General features: G+C 50.1%; 5 protein-coding genes across 5 annotated transcripts in view; 4 read left to right on the top strand and 1 right to left on the bottom strand.

Annotated features, from left to right (window-relative positions):
• Pmar_PMAR002840 (DEAD box ATP-dependent RNA helicase, putative) overlaps positions 1–8,489 on the top strand; it is a gene marked incomplete at both ends in the record, with an annotated part of 12,128 nt that extends 3,639 nt beyond the window's left edge. Inside the window, 34 exons of the mRNA XM_002768011.1 lie at positions 114–152; positions 239–308; positions 352–434; positions 640–829; positions 870–957; positions 1,003–1,090; positions 1,137–1,251; positions 1,292–1,375; positions 1,459–1,526; positions 1,571–1,751; positions 1,797–1,905; positions 1,961–2,100; positions 2,161–2,292; positions 2,340–2,427; positions 4,072–4,186; positions 4,232–4,370; positions 4,402–4,493; positions 4,544–4,697; positions 4,777–4,864; positions 4,909–5,056; positions 5,101–5,199; positions 5,243–5,319; positions 5,579–5,691; positions 5,738–5,825; positions 5,873–5,941; positions 5,988–6,093; positions 6,136–6,182; positions 6,226–6,346; positions 6,395–6,482; positions 6,636–6,766; positions 6,815–6,961; positions 7,806–7,907; positions 8,166–8,325; positions 8,370–8,489. Coding sequence (XP_002768057.1) covers positions 114–152; positions 239–308; positions 352–434; positions 640–829; positions 870–957; positions 1,003–1,090; positions 1,137–1,251; positions 1,292–1,375; positions 1,459–1,526; positions 1,571–1,751; positions 1,797–1,905; positions 1,961–2,100; positions 2,161–2,292; positions 2,340–2,427; positions 4,072–4,186; positions 4,232–4,370; positions 4,402–4,493; positions 4,544–4,697; positions 4,777–4,864; positions 4,909–5,056; positions 5,101–5,199; positions 5,243–5,319; positions 5,579–5,691; positions 5,738–5,825; positions 5,873–5,941; positions 5,988–6,093; positions 6,136–6,182; positions 6,226–6,346; positions 6,395–6,482; positions 6,636–6,766; positions 6,815–6,961; positions 7,806–7,907; positions 8,166–8,325; positions 8,370–8,489 — 3,679 coding nt within the window. The remainder of the gene's footprint in view (positions 1–113; positions 153–238; positions 309–351; positions 435–639; positions 830–869; positions 958–1,002; positions 1,091–1,136; positions 1,252–1,291; positions 1,376–1,458; positions 1,527–1,570; positions 1,752–1,796; positions 1,906–1,960; positions 2,101–2,160; positions 2,293–2,339; positions 2,428–4,071; positions 4,187–4,231; positions 4,371–4,401; positions 4,494–4,543; positions 4,698–4,776; positions 4,865–4,908; positions 5,057–5,100; positions 5,200–5,242; positions 5,320–5,578; positions 5,692–5,737; positions 5,826–5,872; positions 5,942–5,987; positions 6,094–6,135; positions 6,183–6,225; positions 6,347–6,394; positions 6,483–6,635; positions 6,767–6,814; positions 6,962–7,805; positions 7,908–8,165; positions 8,326–8,369) is intronic.
• Positions 8,490–8,889: 400 nt separating this feature from the next.
• Positions 8,890–12,287, top strand: Pmar_PMAR002839 (cyclophilin-RNA interacting protein, putative; the record flags this gene model as incomplete). The annotated part of the gene is made up of 17 exons (XM_002768010.1): positions 8,890–9,009; positions 9,055–9,172; positions 9,220–9,316; positions 9,497–9,583; positions 9,628–9,849; positions 9,894–9,991; positions 10,041–10,186; positions 10,234–10,361; positions 10,403–10,575; positions 10,623–10,712; positions 10,986–11,067; positions 11,118–11,226; positions 11,490–11,571; positions 11,617–11,707; positions 11,915–11,999; positions 12,044–12,123; positions 12,218–12,287. 17 exons carry the CDS (start codon positions 8,890–8,892, stop codon positions 12,285–12,287), a joined length of 1,878 nt encoding a protein of 625 aa, XP_002768056.1.
• A 2,107-nt stretch (positions 12,288–14,394) lies between these two features.
• Pmar_PMAR002838 (conserved hypothetical protein) lies at positions 14,395–15,258 on the top strand (the record flags this gene model as incomplete). The annotated part of the gene is made up of 1 exon (XM_002768009.1): positions 14,395–15,258. The coding sequence occupies one exon, from the start codon at positions 14,395–14,397 to the stop codon at positions 15,256–15,258; it is 864 nt and encodes a 287-aa protein (XP_002768055.1).
• A 606-nt stretch (positions 15,259–15,864) lies between these two features.
• Pmar_PMAR002837 (thioredoxin, putative) lies at positions 15,865–17,806 on the bottom strand (the record flags this gene model as incomplete). Its single annotated transcript, XM_002768008.1, has 9 exons — positions 15,865–16,013; positions 16,068–16,262; positions 16,539–16,647; positions 16,692–16,810; positions 16,856–16,943; positions 16,992–17,126; positions 17,179–17,391; positions 17,438–17,666; positions 17,719–17,806. 9 exons carry the CDS (start codon positions 17,804–17,806, stop codon positions 15,933–15,935), a joined length of 1,257 nt encoding a protein of 418 aa, XP_002768054.1. The 3' UTR covers positions 15,865–15,932.
• Positions 17,807–18,465: 659 nt separating this feature from the next.
• The window catches only part of Pmar_PMAR002836 (conserved hypothetical protein), a gene marked incomplete at both ends in the record, with an annotated part of 3,994 nt that continues 1,856 nt past the window's right edge, over positions 18,466–20,603 (top strand). The window contains 11 exons of the mRNA XM_002768007.1: positions 18,466–18,570; positions 18,735–18,823; positions 18,869–18,931; positions 19,010–19,115; positions 19,161–19,252; positions 19,306–19,402; positions 19,447–19,550; positions 19,849–19,922; positions 20,016–20,092; positions 20,133–20,256; positions 20,300–20,409. Coding sequence (XP_002768053.1) covers positions 18,466–18,570; positions 18,735–18,823; positions 18,869–18,931; positions 19,010–19,115; positions 19,161–19,252; positions 19,306–19,402; positions 19,447–19,550; positions 19,849–19,922; positions 20,016–20,092; positions 20,133–20,256; positions 20,300–20,409 — 1,041 coding nt within the window. The remainder of the gene's footprint in view (positions 18,571–18,734; positions 18,824–18,868; positions 18,932–19,009; positions 19,116–19,160; positions 19,253–19,305; positions 19,403–19,446; positions 19,551–19,848; positions 19,923–20,015; positions 20,093–20,132; positions 20,257–20,299; positions 20,410–20,603) is intronic.

The following is a 20,603-nucleotide window of genomic DNA, read 5'->3' as shown; positions in this document are numbered from 1 at the left end:
GCAGAAATTTTCAGAAACCAAAAATAATTTTCCGAAATTTCCTCTCAGAATTTTCATAATTTGTCACCAACACATGTAGTTTGCCATGTGCATATTTCTCGATGAACTTGCAGATTTTGCGATGGAGTCGTTTTTGCCGGACACGGAGGAAGGTAGGATGGTCCTGGCCATGATCACTATCGCCTTTCGGAGGTAGTCGTCGGGGAGGTACTAAAGGGTTTCCTATGAAGAATATCAGGCGTCTCCTATACGACCTTTCCCCGCTTGGGAATTTGGAGGAGCGCATACCTCTGATCAAGGCGAGGGAGGTAGGCTGTTGGTCTTTACATTGCAGGTGATGGTCGGGCTTAGGGTGTTGGGGACGGCGGCAAGCTGAGGGGACTAGTGGAAGCTCTCACTGAGACGGGGATAACGCCAGAAGAGACGATGCTCCCGTGACAAGGTATCACTATTGGAACATGATGTTACTCTATGGTGTGCACCTAGAGGCTTTGCGTTGGGAGGGAAGGGGGACCCGTGTATTCTTCTAGTGAGATGGATGTCCACTTCAGTGCTGCAAGTCCTGGGACCTCTGCAGAGCCGACTACCTACCATCTTGACACGCCACTTTAGTGGTGATGTAGTAGCGAGGCCTCTCAGAGGACGCAGGGGGGCGCTGCCCAAGGGAGGGGCCGACAGTGAACGTGGTGGCCGAGGCCCTGGCGAGAGGGGCCGGACGACTACGTTTGGCGACCTAGTGCAGTCTAGTAGCCTCTTGAGCAAGCTCGGGATCTGGTTTCTCGAAGCGGGGACGAGAGGCAAGCAACGGACCAAGCTGAAGGACCTTCCAGTAGGGTGGGGACAGGGGCTTATCGAGTGGAGTGTTTCAGCTGCCTACGCCGATACAAAGACTAGCATACCCTGTTATAGGAGGAGAGGATCAGCGCAGTGTGTCCATGGTGTCACCACCTGGGACAGGTAGACACCGTATGAGTACTGTAGGGTGATGATGGAGGGTCTCAGGGAAGACCCTAGCGTATTTGCTGCCAGTAGTCGACCGTATTGTTCGAGTGTCTGAAGGGCTCAGTATCAAGAGGGACGAGGAAGGACGGTGATTGCTCCGTATGAGGGGTTTCTGCTGACATGGCCGCTTTCAGTGCGGTACGGTCAGCAGCCGATCAGAAAACGATAGTGAGGTCGGCAGGCAAGGGCAGCCCCTTGCTTGTGGTCATAGTCCCCACTAGAGAGCTCGCTGAGCAGGCACACGCTGAGGTAGGCTTTTCCCTAGTGCTTTTTGAGGGGTATAGGGCAGGTTAAGAAATACTCGCCACCTTGGATGTCGGTACAGTTGTGTGCAGGGGGGACAGGCAGGGATGTCCGGGATTCCCATGTTACGGTGAGGGGCCTTCCGGACCTGTTTTGTATCTTATGTTGTCGTCCTATGGATACGCTAGCATCCAATAGTTGATAGTTGGTCAGGCGCTCAGTCATGGGGCGGACATTGTAGTGGGCACGCCGGGTCGGTTGAAGTGGCTCGCCGAGCACGGGTAGGGAGAGGCCTTTGGACGGACCCTCACAGCATTCACCTTAGGGCACTATCGTTGGGTAAACCTGTCGCGCGCCCGGAAATTACCCCCAGTCCAGTTGCGGCTGAGGGTCTTCTGAAGAAGCCTAAGCCTCTACTACCATGCGTTGTGATGGACGAGGCCGACGTACTGCTGACCAGCGAGATAGTGCTGGGCTTGGTCCGAGAGCTCACTCGGGGTCGTCAGGTAGGGCCCTGCTTTCGTCTTGGTCCGGCCGACTGGTAACCACAGGCACAGCTGATCTACGCGTCGGCCACCTTCGATGCATGGATGAAGGATAGGCTTAGGGAGCTGTCTCCCAAATATGAGGTCCTCAATGCTACGGAAGAGATGGAAGCTCGTAAGGGTTGGAGGGGCCCCCTTGGGCTGGTTGGGGGCAGCAGGGCCTTGTTCAGAGATCGTCTATGCACTGAGGGAAGTGAGCCATTTGTATGCCCGGCTCTCCTCGAACTCTGAGAGGAGGCTCCGACAGCTCACGTGGGCTATTGAGAAGCTGCGGCCAGGGTCTGGAAGTGATATCCAGGTGGCGAACAAGGTTAGACTTTTTATGCAACTACAGCGACTTCAATTTTTTTTCGCCGTGTTATGATGCTAGGTATTGGTATACTGTCGCGAGAAGACGGAGGTATGCCTGTTGGCTGATGATCCCCAGCTGAGGAATGTCTGTGCTCCGGGGCGCATGATGGCCCTCCATGCGGATATGTCGCCCTCGCAGCGGAAACAAGTGGTAGGTTTATCGGCATCTGTGCTGCTTCGCTCCGCCTTTTTTTTCAGATGGACTCGTACAGAACGGCCCTAGCAGACTTTGGGCCAGTCGTACTCATCACCACTGACATCGCTGCGAGAGGCCTCGATATCCCGGGTGGGTCGGTGGTTGTTGTTGTTGTCGTTGTTGTTGTTGTTGTTGTCGTTGTTGTTGTTGTTGTTGTTGTCGTTGTTGTTGTTGTTGTTGTTGTTGTTGTTGTTGTTGTTGTTGTTGTTGTCGTTGTTGTTGTTGTTGTCGTCGTTGTTGTTGTTGTTGTCGTCGTTGTTGTTGTTGTTGTTGTTGTTGTCGTTGTTGTTGTTGTTGTTGTTGTTGTTGTTGTTGTTGTTGTTGTTGTTGTTGTTGTTGTTGTTGTTGTTGTTGTTGTTGTCGTCGTCGTTGTTGTTGTTGTTGTTGTTGTTGTTGTTGTTGTTCACTGAAATAAGTCGTGACGCTTATGCGTATTACGACTGATAAAGTTAGGTTAACCCAACCTAGTCTCCTTCACAAAAAGTCCCAGAGCTCTCCCTCTTTCCAAGGTAGCCAGAAAGGAGAGAAACCTAATTTTCAGGGCACCAGTAACCGGATCAATACGTTCAGGACCAAAGTACTTGAACCTCAATGACCTATACTTCCTGCAGTATACCAGGGCATGCCTAGTATCGTCCAGGAAATCACCAAGGTGACCACAAACGTCGCAGTATGGAGAAACCGTAGAGTCCGACTTAGAATAGTATCTTCTAGTGCGTAGCAAACCAAAAACCGCTTTCAAAGCATAAACCCCATTCTTCATTTTTGCCAACTTCCTGAGTGTATCGACATGATGCCACGAACCCACAAAGTCTGTTATGGTGGTGTTGGTCAAATGCTTCAACCTGACCATAGGTCTCCTTGCATCTCCAAGCTTGGAGAGATAGGTTGTCGTAGTCCTCGCTGGGACTTCTACTTCCATAAATATACCGACTCGCGTAGCACTTTTCGCCAAAGCATCCACCCATTCATTATAGAGAGCGCCATTGTGAGCCTTTACCCACGTGAACATAGCTCCAGTTTTCCGGATCAGACCACGAATTTCCTCAAGCAGAGTCGTGGATCTATCTCCTCTGATCGACATCAGAGCACTCTTCGAATCAACGGCAACCATACATCTTCTATTAATAGTCTTCAAGGCCATCTTTATCGCGACTAGCTCAGCTTGCTGCACTGTGGCATGACTCGGCAAACAGTATAGACCAGCTTCACCAGAATGGTGGGAGATAAAGGCCGCACCTACTCTATGAGAACCATCATCCATAGGAAATTTGCTACCATCCGTGTATACAATTGGTATAGTTCCATCATCGAGTGGCGGAGAACCATCTCCTTCCAGCTTGAAGCAACATGCGCCAATACCATCAGAAGAATGTGAAAGGGATTCCGGTATACCTTGGAGAGCAGTCACACCAAAACACCTTTTAAGAAGCTTAGTTTCAGACGCACCCCATTCCCTGCTATGGAACTTCCGTGCAAGGTATCTATTAGTGAGCGTCGAGACCAAGTCCTTGTCAGAATTCACCACCAACTCTGCCAATTTAGGGTTGGCACTTGACGGTATTCCAAGTATGACTTTATTAACACCACCATTCAGAGAGGTGTCGTTGTTGTTGTTGTTGTTGTTGTTGTTGTTGTTGTTGTTGTTGTTGTCGTTGTTGTTGTTGTTGTTGTTGTTGTTGTTGTTGTTGTTGTTGTTGTTGTGACGGTCAGCTATCATGATGCTGGTCTCAGGCATAGGCTTAGTGATCCACTACGGAGCTCCCAAGACGACAGCTAACTACATACATAGGGTCGGACGTATACGGCCCGAGACAGTGAAGAGGGTCGGCCGGGCTGGCGAGGACAAGTGAGGTGCCTGCTGGTCTGTTGGCTGAGGTTTCGCCTCCTGAAGGTGCAAGTCCATCATGTTCCTCACCTCGGGTCGATCGTCCTTGCCTCCACCAAGGATCGCTGCACAGTGGGGTGTCCAGCCGGCGCAGGTGCCGACGGACAGGGACATCAAAATCGAGAAGGCAGGGCCTTGTTTGAGAGTGCCTTGTGGCCCTCATGGCATCTGGTTAGGTTAAGGCGATGGTTCGGGGCATTCTGGAGGGGCTACAGGAGTCTACCAAAGAGGGTAGTATCGACACTGAGGCCTGGAAGACCGCGGATTCGTAGGCGTACCTTCTGAGTGGCCCTTGTGGGACCCTGTTCATGGGGTCAGGCTGTTGTTTGGCGTGGACGACCCTGACGTTACTCGATCAGCGGCGGCGGTTCAAAACCTGGCGGCGGCATTGCATTTAGTGGCGCTGCGCCAAAGTCCGCCCTCGGCTCGATCGCGTCCGAGTCTACTAAGTGGCCGAAAGGGCTATTCTCCGGTGGGACAGTGCGCTCGTTGGAAGACTATGTTCATGAGAGTTCCCGACTGTGGTGTCAATGTTCATGATGGACCCTCAGGTACTCCTCCTGGACCCCTACTTGAAGAAGGTCCCGAGCAAGGACAGGGCGGCTAAGTTGGTTTCAGAAGCTATAAAGGAGGCTGCAAGTGAGCCGAGCCACTGTTGGCTACTTGTATGCTTGTTGGTTCAGCCCATGGTATGTTGGAGCCCCTCACTGAGCCGGTGGACTCCTCATCGGGCAAGCTACCGTCCCGGCCTGAGAAGCGAATATCGCCTCTGGGGCGCATCGCTCTAACACGACGGGGCTATGCTGTTGATGTACCGACGGGCTACATCAAGTAAGACATCCCGTCAGTCGTGTATTAGCTTGGTCGTGTACCAGGTCGGTGCTGGGATCGAGAAAACTGCGAAGTGCCGGGGTTGTACCCGTGTACCTCACCACGCAGGTGCCTCGGTTGATAACTGACGAGAGGACTTTCAGGTGACGACACTACCGGTATGTCTCTATGGGACTCTGTGGACAGGTTGCGAGCGGCCGCCCGGGATCGTCGTGAGGGGGTTCAGGAAGTGGTCAGAGCTAAGCGGCTGAGAGAACGTATCAGTGACTGTTTGGAAAAGTCGAAAACGCTGGGCAGAAAGAAGAGTTGACGTCCTCCACGCATGTGTTCAATTTATGATGCACTACGTTTCTGATGGTTTCTGCTGTTGTTCTGCTACGCCCATGTTGCGCTGGAATGCTCGTGGAGTGAATGCTGAGAAGTGTGATCGTATTTCAATGGCTCGGGATTGGCGACGACGACGAGGACGGCGAAGGAGATGGGAGGGGTCTTTGTCGATGCTTGCTCGTTGGGCACGATCAGCCTTGGTCCGCTTGCCCCCCGCGGTCCCCTTCCTGCTCCTGTGTGTCTCTATCGGCCTCGATATAGTGTCATTGGTTACGGCATTGCTAGCCGGGCCGGGGCACCGACCAGAGGTAGACATATGGTTCATGTTAACTGCCCGCATAGTGTCTCCCTCAGGCTACTGTTCCTGCTCACAGGGACATACGTCTACCTGGTCTCCTGCGTGTATCGACATATCTAATCCTCGGTATTGTGGCAATCTCACGTGAGACCCTATAGGGCTAGGGCTTCGGGGGGGGACATTGTGTTTAGGACTACGGTTGTGGTGGAGAGATGTTCGGGTGGAGGCCCATGGTGTGGTTATCAAGATTGGCAAGGCTGGTAAGAAAAGGAGGAGCTATTCGATGACGACCTATTGCTGTGATAGGCAGTATGGGGCATGTGAATAGGAGGAGACGAGGGAGTGGTAGCAGCCACTTGTCAGACGGCGAGCTTACGGCAGCTGACTACGACCTGTGTCGAGAGCGATATGAGTAACTGACGAGCCGTCATTGGTGGGGTATGACCAGCGTCAGGTACACCCCGTGGCCGCCTCCAGAGTTGCTCGGATGGGCGCCTTTCGGTGAGTGAAGGCGCGGCTGACGCTGGTGATGGGTTTCGTATAGGGACGGTACCGTTTGGACCGCAAGAAGATCCTAGGGCCTGCTATTGGGCCCAGGGGAATGCGACGTGTTTTAAAGTCCGCCAAAAAGGGTATGCGAGCACCGGGCTGAAGCTGCCGAGCAGGTAGAGGGCCTCCGATGCATACCACTCCTTGATCAATTCAATGAGTAGATACCCCATCTACGAGTGTGTAGGAGTGGACGTTGTGAAGTCTGACATGGTGCTCCGGAAGGTTGCGGAACTCAGAGTATTCCAGAGAGTAAGAATTGTTTCTGATGTATTCGCTCATCGAGTCCCGAGTTTTGTCATTTTTCATGACTGCCTATTAATCGCGGACGCACTGTATGAGCAATCTGCCCTCGGATTTGCGTCGCTCCGCCTGTTTTAGTTGTTTGATTCAACTTTCCATCAGATCGCACAAGGTGACGATGTGCACAGCTCAGAGGTGCCCTCGTTTTGGAGAGGTGTTCATCATATCAATGGTCACCGCTGGGAGAAGGAAATTGGCATACCGCGGTTCCTCGTGGTGAACTGTCAGTTACCGTAAGGAGGTTCAAAGCCTCATGAGACTCTCCTCAGCTGACTGCACAGATATGCGCCACCTGGCCTGTTCACCTCTGCCGACCCCAACGACCCTGGTATGTCGGTGCTGTCGTATTTCGTGATGAACCCCACGGTGCTTGAGGAATACCACAGCGGCAATTTGGAGCAGATCAGCGCTATTAGGCTGTTCAAAGAGTGAGGAGGAGCCCCCATACATTCGGATAGAACTATGCGTTTTTCGAGCATGTGCGTTGTTGTTGATTCCGTGCTGTTTTATTTTACTGGGTGCCACTATGATGATCACGGTAATGTCGTTTCCACAGTTTTTGTTCGTCGCTGACTGTGAGCGTATGTGTAGTGGGGTCATTTTCTATGTAGATCACTTTTTAGTAATATTATTTTTTATCCCTATACTAGGCCTTCTCGGAGAAGGGGCGGAGCTCGGCATCCGGGTTCGATTCCCATGCCTGGCGTTTTTCTGCAAAAATATGTTTTTTGCACGGAAATCTACATGGTCCGGGCGGAACCCTAATTTCGTATTTTTCCTAGTATCCCCAGAGCGAGAGCTATCGAGTGGTGTATAGCATGTGATCATAACCTCTCTAGATCGAGCTGGATAATTTGTTCGCACGCACGCACGCACGCACGCACGCACGCACAAAGTGTTAGTAAAGTGAGAGAATACGCTCCGCTCGCTTCGCTCGCTCCGCAATTATATCTAATATTTCATAACCGTATAGTGAATATTATTATAGCCGGATAGATATCTGAATCAATAGTCAGCAATAAACAGTAATACATAGTTTATATTACCGATTCCCTTCATTGATATTGGAGTTTCACCCTAGTGATATGAAAAACACTAGTTAAAAACTATTTCACGACTATTGCAAGGCGTAAAGATCGCGTTTTTCATGGAGTTTTACGGCACTGCACGTAAAACGGGTGAAACTCCAATAATATGCTTGCTATGAAGTGAAATGTGATAAGAAGGGATATCGCGCTCGATCATTCGAAATGCATTTCCGTTGTGCTACAGGTTGTTGAAAACAGGAGTGTCGAAGAAGGGCGAGAGCGCCTTGAAAATAATAGCTCTGATTGAGAACGCCCAAGACCTAGGGCTTCCAGGAATAGTTAACAGGTGGGAGTAGGGGCATCGAGGGCAATGGGGGGGACATGCACGTGCAAATTTTGGGAGATTATTGTAAATTTTGTATAATTAGTGGGGTAACTGCTAAGCTGAGGAAAGCGATATTAATAAATGAATATCAAATAAATATAAATATATATCATATATTTAAATTAAATATATAAATTTCTAATCAAATATAAATAATATAAAATTGATAAAGCGATATATTCCAACACTGATCAAGAGTGAGTACTGTGTCGAGGACAGATACAACGGTAAACCGGCGTTGCTGACCAAGAGCTTGCAGTTGCACGCAGACGTTGACGGTCGGGGGGAGGTGGCTGAGATAGACTTTGATATTCGACAGTGGTGCTACTTAGCTCGAAAGAGCTTCTACTCCTTCTCGGGGCTCCTCAAGGACTGCATGGTGGGCTCTAGTGATAGTCACGGGCGTCAGTGTAGTTGTTTCAGGCCCATGTGGGATTGGTGATGGAAGGTGAAGACGACAGTGAGCTTCCGGAGCAGCTCCTGGCCTGTTTTCGAATATCCCATCTCGACATCGCGCGCGCCAAGTTGATCGATACCGATTGACCTACTATGCCCTACTTAAAATTCATAACCCCGTTAGTGAGAGACCTTCCGAGTGGTACTTTTCTGTAGAGAGGCTCTTTGGGTTTTTCTAATGGTATCGGCGTAGTGGTAGGTCAAGGCGCGCTCTAGGGTTGAGCCCTCTTGTGCAGTGCGTGTGAGAAATGTATGTTATTTCTCGAGATCGATCTGGAACTATATCGCATAAACAACATATACATTGCTATGGACATGTGATGTGATGAAAGTAACCTGTTAAAGCGATAGCGACAAGTTGTTGCATCGTTGATCACGGAAACACACATTCTTCACATTTGCATAGTATCAAATAGGCACGCACTGTAGATGATGAATCCGTCGAGAAGTGACTTACTCACAGCTTTGGTGGGTTCCGTGGTCTCACATGTTCGGCGCGGTAAAGGTGAGCGGAGTGAAGGAGAAGTCTAAAAAGGATAAAAAGTCAAAGCATCGTCATCATCACCATCGGGAAAGGGACGTGGAAGCTGAGCCCCGCGACGACTCTGTAGAGAGCAAACGAAACTGTGGATGACGAAATGGCCCGTCTCAGGCTGGACAACGGGACAGTGAGTCTTCGAGAAGTGAGGAGGGTCCTAAGCGGGACGAGTGGATGACCGGTGGCAGTGCTGACCCCACGGCGGACCGGTTGGCTGCAATGTTTGAAATGGGTGAGGAGTGGTATGTGGGGGTGAGGGAGGCTGTCGATTGGGTGTAGGAAAAATGGCGGTTCCTCGAATGGAAAGGAAGGCGGCGGAGCGGAGGGCTGAGAAGGAGAGGCTCAGGAAGGAATCTGATGAGCGCATGAATAAAATGTAGAGGGCGGATGGATATGCACACGTGTTGGCGAGAATAGGAAAATTCTGAGAAAATCTCGGGAAATTATTGTTGGTTTTTGCAGATTTCCACCCTTATTTTGAGTGGATCTTCATAATTTCGTGAGGAAAATTTTTGGGCTCAGCTGAGGAAAGCAAACATATAGAGGACTGTTTTAGTGACCTTGCTAATGATGAAGGTCTTTCTGAGCGAGCTCATATGTCGGAAAAGACTAAGGCGACAGACCCGTGGGCCTTGCCCGAGAGGTACTACCATGGCGATCTTGGGGTCCTGAGGGGCCTCCTTGCAGTTGTCTGGTCAATTCTGGTGGGCGCCGATGGCAAGCTCGGGCAGCGAGACGGCGACGGGAGTCTGAGCGGGACTCTGGTGCCTCTGAGACGAGCTCTAGGGAGAGGAGACATAACGATAATGACGACGGTCGGTCTGGGCATCGCGGTGAGGGGAGGAGGAGGGGCTGGGGTAGGAGTCGGAGCCGATCGGAGGAGGAGGAGAAGCGCCGACCACGCGGCAGGTGAGGGGTTGGGCAAGAGTTTAGGACAGAAAGAGTCTCCTTAGGGCCCCTCGAGATGACCTGGCCCAACTGGCTGATAAGTACCATGGTAAGCGAGACGGAAGTGAAGGGCGTGGGGAAGAGGCCTGTCCTAAGGGGCAAGGTAGTAGGGGGGCGGGGGTCGGAGATAGACTTGACGTCGCTGAGTTTAGTTGACGCGGACGGCCTGGATGCCAACGAGGTCTCGGCAGCAGCTATGAGGGCTATGCTAGCTGGGGACATGGAGGAGTACGAGCGGCTCAACTCATTGATGGCGACTAAGACGGTTGTGGTCGATGAGACCCTGAAGGGCCAGGGGGTAGTAGTGGGGTGTAGAGATACGAGAGGGAGGAGTGGTATGGATAGGCACTGGGAAGCGCCGGGTCGAGTCGGGCGAAGATGCTCTCTGCGAGAGAGGATAATAAGGATGAGGACAAGATGGACGTCTCGGAGCTCCTTCGACAGTGCTTAGAGGGCTACTCGACGGCTCTAGGGTGAGTTTTTCTTTTAGGGAGAGGGCTGGTCGAGGGGTCAGAAGTGGTGAATACGACAAACACCTGGCGGAAAATATCAGGAAGAACAAACGGTTTCAAGGAAGCGCCGATGAAGATGAGTACTTTGGGGCTACCGAGCTGGGAGGAGGCGGTGAGAATCCTACGGAGAGCATGCCGGCTGAGCTGTCCAGGGAGAAGAAACGTAGATATAGGGGTAGGGCCATCGGGGACCTGCGGACCGCTGAGATGGACTGTGATCAGGGACGGGATGGGTGTCGGAGGAGACGAGGAGAAAGGAGGAGAGGGGCGAGAGACGGGCGGCTAGAAGGACCCAGCGTGAATGTGATCTATGTAAGCTTTTATTATGAGGAGTTCTATCGTGTCACCAAGTGTGTTTAGTGTTGGAATATGTGTTGGCTTTTCTCGGCTGAGCTCGGGAGTTCCCTCACTCATTATAGGAGTTGACATACGAATTCGGATGTACAGCAACTTCGAAATTTCCTCGGAATTTCCATAGTGTCACCAACATATGCAGTTGAGCATGTGCGTATTTCCCACACTGTCCGAACTTAGATGTGAATCCTGTGAAGTTTCAGTGTATTGAGGTCTCCATATTTCGTTCAGGTATGGAGCACTCGAGCTGGGCCCGCAATCGCGAGGAGAAGCTAATCGCAGTGAGCCCGAGAGTATACATCTGCATGGCCAAGTACCGGGGGGTTTTTTCTATGGGAGATTCAACTGTATTGTTGCGGTCAGCTACAAGTCAACGCTACTGCAAGGGCAAGTGATCATAGTGCCTCAAAACCACTGTGCATCGCTAAGGACGGCTGATGAGGAGACGGCTGAGGAGATCAGAAACTACCAGGTGAGGAGCTGTTGTGATGACTGTTCACTTCGCCAACGGTTTGGCTTTCTGGTGAAATAGCTTTGACTACCGAGTTGCTGTGATAGGCAGTCGACCTCGCCTTCCCGAAAGTGTGTTGGAATATAAATTTGAAGTCCTCAGCTGAGGTCAGGAGCTCCTTAACTACATACAATTTAGGGTAGAAATGTACTAATACCAATGAGAATTTTCTCAATAATCTTATATTGTCATCTTTTATGTGTATAATGTCCGACACTGTTCAGAAATGTCTCGTACACTACTACGCTACTATGGACCCTCCTTGCGTACCAGTATTCATCGAGACGGTGAAAACCCCTCCCCAAAGTGAGCTTCTGTCTGTGATGTTGTCACTAGCTGTACTGTGATCAGATGATGACGTGATGGCTCTACTGGGTGGAGGGGCTCATACGACTATGCAGTGCTTCCCCATACCACACGACAGGGTCAAGGAACTCGAGTCGTAGGCCGTCGCATCATCTGTGATGGCCTCCCGAGAACCTCTGTGTTGTAGATACTTTCGCCAGGGCATGAGCTTGAGTGGTGACACGTGGAGTAACCAGCCGAAAATAGTCGAATGCAAAGGGCGGAGCGATGTCAGCAGTTCGGGAATACCGCCGTCTTCTCCGTAGTGAATGTTGCTGCCGTTGATCTGGAAGCGACTCCCCAGGTACATGCACGTTGATTTCGGCCTGCAAGTGGGCCTAGTACACATAATCGACAAGGCAAAGGAGTTCCGTTGGGACTATGGGCTGGTGAGTCGCATACTGCAGGGCGAACCTGAGCTTTTTTTTCTCAGCAAACCATCGCTGGTATGCTCGAAATCGACAAGCTCAGTTTGGTGCACTACGATCAGCCTGGCAACGGTGGTGAGGAAAAGTGAGTTGGATGGCAGAGGCTCTACCAATACTTGGAAAATGATATTTTCGGGCAGCTCGTTTCAAGCGGTTGTCTTGGCAGAGTCATTGATCAGATACAATGAGGATATGAAAGTGTTGAGGAAAGCCTTCGAAGCATTCGACTGGGCAAAGGGCCTGGCGTGAGCCTTACGTTAACACTATGAAATATAGCGTTTCAATGAGCAGTATACAGTGCTATGTTATGTCACGGAAAGATGACAGGGTTTATCACTCGCTATGGATACCGCTCCAGCATTGGGTGTAGGTCATGAACTGGTTAATACACCGGCCATCATCACAGCCCTTGTCTAGCGGTTATCATTGAGCCGTACTGCAAGCTGCCGGAGAAGCAATGTTTCACTCACGGTGCCTTGTGTGGACATACTCTCTGCGGCGTCGTTTCGGATTCTCTGAGGAAGTGTTGTCAAGTAGGAGACCGATACGATGTTCACGACTTCGGTCCTAAGCGCCTTGCATGGAAATTCTACGTCCCATTGTAGTTCGTTTTTAATGCTCATGCTGATCAGGGCGGGCTTGTGTGGTGTGAAAACTGTGATGGTATCTGAATGTTACTGAACATAGGAAGGCGGTGTGAGTCGGTGGAAGTGTGAATTCAGATTAGAGTCGCTGAATGTAATCTGAATGACTGCAAGTGTTTGACTCCTATCGCTGTAGCTCTACTGAAGTCGATTCACAATCAAGTGTTCTTTTTTGTATAGGGTGAATAGTCGTGTTGGAAAGCTCCTATTCCTGCTAGCTGCTCTTCATAGTAGATGTTCGACAGCCCCGTACGATGTCCATCTGTATCACCCTTACAGCGCGTATGTCAGCGGGCTTATTAGCGTGCTTGAAAGAGGCTCTAAGGAAACGAGGCATTGAGTGTAGACAGGAGAGGTCATCCAAGTCGAAACTGTCGTTCCTTCTTCTCAAACTTCAACGTCCGATCCAAGGAGACACGTATGGAACAGTCGAGATACAGGCGACTGCGGCTTACCTCTATTCGCTGACTGCAGAGGACGAAGCGGGACTTAGAGAAGCAGTGAAAGAAGTCGTTGAGAAGTACAGTCGAGTCCCAGAGGCGATGAAGTTTGGCCGGGAGAGGACGGAGTCGATGCTGCATGAAGTGTCGGTTGTTCGAGTGCTTCGACGCTATGGTATCGTTCGAGACGTCTTCCCACTGCACAATGAACGCCGCAGTGCTGGTTTATTCAAAGACTATAGGAATTTAAACATGTAGGCGAACTACTATGGTGTTTACTGTACGTAAAGTGCTTTTATCAGTACATTTATCGTATTAGAAAATCATACGAATATTCGCCGAGAAATTATTTTCTTTACGCATATGCATGAGAAAAACGTTTGCACGCACGTGGCTCTTTATTATCATTGCAGGTATTATGGCGATTCTGTAGGCTACTACTTCGGCTTCCTCTCGGTCTACACCAGATGGTTAGCTTTGCCCGCCCTTCTTGGCATCACCGTATCGCTCCCCAACACTCTTAGTAAGGACACTCAATGGATCATCATGAGTGGGGTGACAACCCTGTGGGGACTACTGCTGATGGATGTGGGATGGGTGACGAAAAAGTGAGTCGGATTCGATCGGCTTTATCCCGTCGATGTTGGTATTTACTTCAGAGCCTCATTAAAGCGGCAATGGGACAAGCCGCGTTCCTCTCTGAAGCACTTCCGATCGCACGCTATCGATGAAATACTCGAAGACATTCCAACTCAGAGCCTTTACGTTGAAGCTTCTGTCTCATCGAGTCACCTGGGCTTGGTCATGAGACGACTGATCAGCGCGGTAAGTACTGATGGTTCTTCTTTTTCTCCTTGGCATTCGGAGAGGCTCGGTTTCATGGGCCCTACTGCCACCTATATAGTGGCTTCATGAGAAAGGGGATCCGTCCCGTTGGCATTTACTCTGCTAAATTAACAGCGCCTGAACCGACTCGTCGTTCTTATAAACGGTCGCCAGATAGTCGCTCGCTGAAACTCTAGGTTCTATCACTGTGAAATAGATAAGCCCGAGCTTACATTTCCCTGTGATTTGCAGGTACTGCTAGGCCTGTCCTTACTCGGATCATGCGGGCTGCTAATGTGGACGTTGCATATCGAGCGAACTTACCTGGTGGACCCAATGATAGTGTCTGTTCTCTTCTCACTCTTACGTCTACTTGTATCATCGGCTTTCGCCAAGTTGGCCAGCTGGCTCACTCGGATTGAGCGGCACGTCGACGATAGGAACTTCATGACGTCGGAGGCTTCGAAGGTTATCATCTTTGAGGTCTTCAACGTGTTCGTCCCGCCCATCTGGATGGCCTTTGTCATTTCTGACTTCAACCGCTTGAGCCGAGAGGTCACAGTTATGTTCACCACTAGGCAGGTGGTGTCAGCACTCACTGAAGCGGTCCCTACTTTGCTGGCGCGGCTGATGACGAAAAGGAAGCACTTGGCGCCACTCACAGCAGCAGCCCAGCACGAGCTCCCAGAGTGGGGACTTTGGCGTGAATACTTAGAGATGGCCATCCAACTAGCTCAACTGGTTGCATTCGGTCCTCTTTTCCCGATTGCATTCATTCTCGCATATATGAACAATCTGGTGGAGTTCAGTCTTGATGCTATCAAGCTGAATTCGAGTAGAAGACCGTATCCACGAAAAGAGGCCATGGGCTCCTTCTGGGCCAACGTGTTCAACGGTATGGTCCTGTTTGGTGCATCAATCAACGTATTCATCCTCATCGTCCATTGTGATACTCTTGCGGCGCTGGATGCTTCCATGGTTCACCGTCTAGGTGCGGGTATAATCCTGGAGAAGTTCTTCGTCGTTGTTCGCGTATTCGTAGCAATTGCCATCCCCAAGCCCAACGAATGGCAAGAAGAAGAGAGAGCTCCTTTGGCCGAGTCTACTGAGCTGGCTGAGATTGTCGCGAGAGCTTCCGCCCATCTAGAGATCCCCTTCCCCGATGTAGACCAGAAGGATGCGACTCTTATCAATACAATTGACTCGGACATAGACACTCTCATTTCTAGGATGGCAGTTCTTCGCAACCGCAAGAGTTCCAGCAGTCGAATGAGTTCACTTCGTGCATTGCAAAATCACTCGACAGATTAATGTTTATTCTTCAAATTGACCGTGAGTGATTGTCGAATAACCTCTTTGTACTCTTGAATAGCTTTTGCATTGAATACAATCCATTGAATCGTATGTACTTTATCAAAGCTGTCCAGAGGAAGACTAGTGCATTGCGTTATTGATCCGCCCTTACAAGGATGTCAAGGTGTGGTATGGAACATTTGTGCGGGAATATTTGATTCGATCAGAGGGAAATCAATCACATGGATGAGACTATTCCCCACCGCCACACTCGGAGACCCCCTAATTAGTCTCGCACTGTCCTCGACTTGGTATAATCCTGAAGTAACATTGCTGAGCAAGTGATCTTGAGTCCACACCCAAAACTTAGATGCCCGCTACTCCCGGGAGTATACATCGTCGTGGTACAGCAGGGAGGCAGAAATGCGCCTCCTGTTGGCCGCCCCTCATCACTCCCCGACCGCGAGTTCGGAACATAATAGGCGAGCACAAGGAACTGTGGCGATGCATTCTATGCTACTCCACGACTTCACCATTTTCCCCTTAGCTGTCGAGCGATGATACCGAACGCAATAGGAACATCCTCTAGGAAAAACAAGTTCGCTCGACTGCATAAACAAGAATCTCTTCCAAATCCGATCAGATAGGCTTTATAAACGCTTCCACCTCTCCAGTGATACTATAAGCAATTCTTAGCTCATCTGCAGTCGTGGGACATCCTTCTTATGGTATTTCTCAAAAGCTTCCTCTAACACGGCCAAGGTAAGCGTCTCCTAAAGCCAATACGGAGAATTTTGACACTGAGCCTCTCACATAAGGGCCCTTACGACGTTTTCGGCGCACAAATAGTATCCACCCCGATCTGGAATGTCAATGACGAGAATAGTAGCTTTCTTATCCCCGGGCTCTTCCATATCCCCACAGGCCCCGGCTATCTGTTCGCTTATCTCACCATCAAAATGGGTGGAGTAGTATAGACTGACGTCGTAGGATGCTAACTTTTCGGCGATTGGATGGAAAACCTGAATATAACTTGTCTCTGAGAACCGAACTCGGCGGGAGTTATGACCATCACCACTACAATTATCACCATTACTATCACAACTACTATCACTACTACTATCACTACTGCTATCATTACTGCTATCACTACTGCTATCACTACTGCTATCACTACTGCTATCATTACTGCTATCACCACTACTATCACTACTGGTATCATTACTGCTATCACCACTGCTATCACCACTACTATCACCACTCTGGCGTGGCATTCTAGAGAGTTGAAAGAGTACTACATCCTTCTTGATGGCGCCTAGAGTTGAACAGTCCCATCCCGATCCAAAGAAAATACAAACCGATACGTTATCATTGATTCCGTCCGGGTTAGCGTCAAGATCGTGGTACCTATAACCAGTGGTTAGCTCACGACATGCAGTGCATGCCCTAACGGCTCGGGGATCCACGGGAAGAAGCAGCCGTTGGGATCAGAAGTTGGGATTCCACGACCATTAGCGGTGATAAGATTGCCTTCGGGAGAGACAATAGCTAAAGTTGGAATGCCATTCACCTGACGTGAGATTCAACCCGATCCCTCTTTAACTCGTCCACTTACCCCAACAGCTTTCTCTAGTGCTCCCTTAGCGGCCTGCTGGTCATACGGAACTGCCGGCCACGGCATAGTAGAAAGATACTCACGATACCTACAGGCATCCATAGTAAACCGTTAATGATTGCTGAATGGTACTCACTCCTGCTCACTGTTATCACTTGACACGAATATGATTTCAAACTTGTCGGCCAGTTTAGGACGTGTATGTGTATACCAGGAGGTCAGCAAGGGAGTAAATTTCTTACAGGGTGGGCACCAGTGCGCCGAAAAATATCTACAAGAGCCCAACTTCCGCCCACCAGCCGCTTCACATCTCTTCATATTACAACCCAAGATGTTTCCCTGCCAGACTTTCTCTATCGATTTCCTTGCCGTCCTTATCGATGAAGTTCCTTGGGAGTAGTTCAGTGATCGGCTTTGGAATCCAGGGAAGGTCCTCCCCTGTTGGGTCGTCAGCGACAGCACCACGACCGTCAGTGGTGATTGTCTGACCCTCCGGATTGACAAGGACGAGCATAGGAATGCCCGACACTTTGAACCTGCACCCACACAGAGTTCCACGTGTGCTGGTCAACGTGTTGTGACCTTTTCGATAGCTTATCTCTCATACCACGTTCGTTGAAAGGCAATGCCAACCACGGCATCTCACTGAAGTACTCATTGAATGCCGCCTCGGACCGGTCAGAGGAAACAAAGACGATCTTAAGACCCTTCTTGACGTAGTGCTCGGTATAGTTACGCGCCAATTCGGGAGTGAATCGTCGGCAAGGTGGGCACCAGTGAGCCGAGAAGTAAATCCCAACTGCTGTGCAACCTACAGCAGAATAACATCGACTGCAGATAACGGGAATGGAGGCCGGTGGTACCTTCCAGGGCAGACGCTGTTTCCACCATGCGTCCGTCGTCAACAACAAGATGATCTCCGAAGAGGTCGATGAGTGACTGTGATACCATTTGGAAAGCAACGAAGCTGGGTGGAAGATCAACATGGTCGGAACTGCACTTTTGGAAATCCGGGTAAAAAAGATGAAACGGAAAACTTCGAAGATGCAGACAAGAAGTGTGCCAAGATATGAGTTGATATACGAAATGCAAGGAAGAAGAGTTGAAGGGTAAACCCGAAACCCCACCCGAAACCCGACAAGTCAACCGGAACTCCGAATTGCTATACAGATGAAAGCTCTTATCAAAGCAACCAGAAACCCGAGCTGTTACACGGGTGAAAGCTGTAACCCAAGGCAACCAGAAACCCGAACTGCTGAGGGCGAGCGACAAACCTCCTTGGATTTTGTAATTCACCCCAAGATATGTGAGATGTGTCTATCGGATGTCTCAGAAATATCCATGTACCAGTAAACGATTAAAGGAGAGCAACCGCATTCTTCGGTGTCACATCAGCCCATGTCCTATCTCCTTTCCAGACGATGAACAGGAGCGATTTGGATACTTCCTTGGTGGAAGATAAACACATGAGCACAGTAGTCTCATCTCGTTCGCTTATGTAGATTTTCAAGCGATATTGACGGAAAAAATGACGGATGTGGGACTAGAACCTGCGATGATTCCGAGCAGGTTCTCTGAAGCTATTCCACTCGTTTCCTTTCTTACTCCATATGCTGTTCGACGTATCGCTGTTCGTATTCATCTTCCATCTCTGTGGTGTCTCTAGATGTAAAGCCTCATCTGCGAGCGAACCCAAGGTCGCCATTCAAGATGTGGTAAGACATGTTTTCCCCTAGGAGTTACATTGCAGTCCGAATGCCACTGACCAGGCTCGTGTGCAATATCAAATCTCTCGCTCTCGGCTAGCATTTCCTCGACCACTCACTTCGTGCTGGGTCGATCGCAGTAGCAGCACACGTTAAGATTGAAAACCTTTCAGTCGCCCGACAGTCCGATAGCCGATATCGTGTACTTGGGTGAAAAACAAGAAGTCATATTATTCCGGACAGAGAACGGACACGTGTACAGGTAAGTCGAGAGAGCAACCTGAGCCTAACGCTGGAGGCCTGCAAGGTCGCCCGACTCCGGCCTGTCCTGGCAGAAAATAACAGATGGTCTCGGCCAAAAGTCTATCACGTAAGACTCGTGAATTCAGCTGACCTTTGGACGGATGCTTCCACTCCTCTACACTCGCACAGAAACTGCGGTATTCAGGCGAACAACTGGTGTCAATGAGATGCCTGCTGACAGCGACCGAATAAAGCTGATTGGACCGCATCCCAGCGACAACAATGTCGTTCTCCTAGTAGGAGTGAAGCACGTAAGATTACAGCACTAATCCTCGACGGTAGAGCCGCCGAAACAGGTGCACTACCTCAGTGAGGATTCAGGCAAGTCGTGGAGGTTTATCAAGCACCAGGGCCTTCATACGTACTTGTTCCACCCAACTGACTCAAAGTCGAACCAGATCACATCGATGACCTTTGACGAATCTCCCATCCCTTCACCAGGTCGGCTCTCGTATCCTCCTGGAGCAAATCCTGCGATCTCCACACGCATGAGCGAGATCCTGATAATGCTTGCCAGCACGCTCTCTACCGCACCAGTGTAAAATCCTCCAACGAACAGCTGAGCGAGGATCCTTTCCTCAGGACGGTGGCAAGACTTTCTCTATAGTAGCATCATATGTTGTCCAGTTCAGTTGGGGATCTACCAAGTTCGGATCTGCCAATAGGATATATTTCACACATCACAAGTGAGATCACAGGACAAGAGCTCATCTTCACTAGAAACTATGGGAAAATGAAAATTGTGGAAAATTTTTGTTGGTTTTTGTACATTTTTATTCAAAGTTATGTGTAAGTCTTCATAATGTACCGAGGAAGCTCTTGAGGTCGACTGAGAAAACCAGACGTTATCGAATAAAAGTTCCATCACGACACAAAGGTTTTCTCGCTTGATCCGAGTCATTCCAGTCTATAGCCGTGAACGTGCTGTTCCCTGTTTGTCTCAATTGACTTCTTTCGCATACGAAGACGATACCGGACTTTCAGGAAGAAGTCTGGAGACCAACCACATCTCCACGGATGGTTCTCAGACATCGACTTTGCGTGCACTGATGACAACGGTAGCGCTCAATTCGAAATGGAAGCCGCCCGATTTCGATTTCGAAACTCACAACGCACGAGCATTAACAGTACCATGACCGGTCTCTCCTTAGGGCAATCGGTCAATACTCTCATACCCGGTGGCAACAAGTTTGTCATGACCAAGGATTACCTCTTCGTGGCTAAAGCCGTGGCCGGCAGTGAGGTCCTTTCGCGGAGTGTTCACAGAGGAAGAGGTCTCAGGCAACACCGTTCGGTTGGAAGTATCAGCCAACGGCGCGAAATCGTTCGCTACAGCGAGGATCCCGGTAGCACTGGAACAACACAGCTACACGATCCTCGACGCCGCCCACGGTGCGCTACCTAGACCTTCGCATTGCATGCGTTGCAATCACAGGTTTTGTCATGCTCCACGTCCATCACGGGTGGAAAAACGGTCGAGAGGTTGGCAACATCTACGCAAGCGATGCAACGGGAACACTATTCTCTCTTAGCTTGCCCAATGTGGTAAGCAGGGGAGAGATGATTGCCTCGACTGTCCATGCTACTCTCGGCCAATCACTGTAAAGGCAATCGTGCGATTCAGGCAAGCAACGAGGACGGCGAAGTGGCCATAGAACGTATCGTGTCAATGGACGGTGTTTATATAGCCAACTATGTCGATGACCCTCTCGTGGCCTTCTCCGAGGAAGAAGGCGAGC

This window comes from Perkinsus marinus, assembly GCF_000006405.1.
Source record: "Perkinsus marinus ATCC 50983 genomic scaffold scf_1104296969090, whole genome shotgun sequence".
NCBI classification, from domain to species: Eukaryota; Perkinsozoa; order Perkinsida; family Perkinsidae; genus Perkinsus; species Perkinsus marinus.
This window is presented reverse-complemented; position numbering and strand designations above follow the sequence as displayed.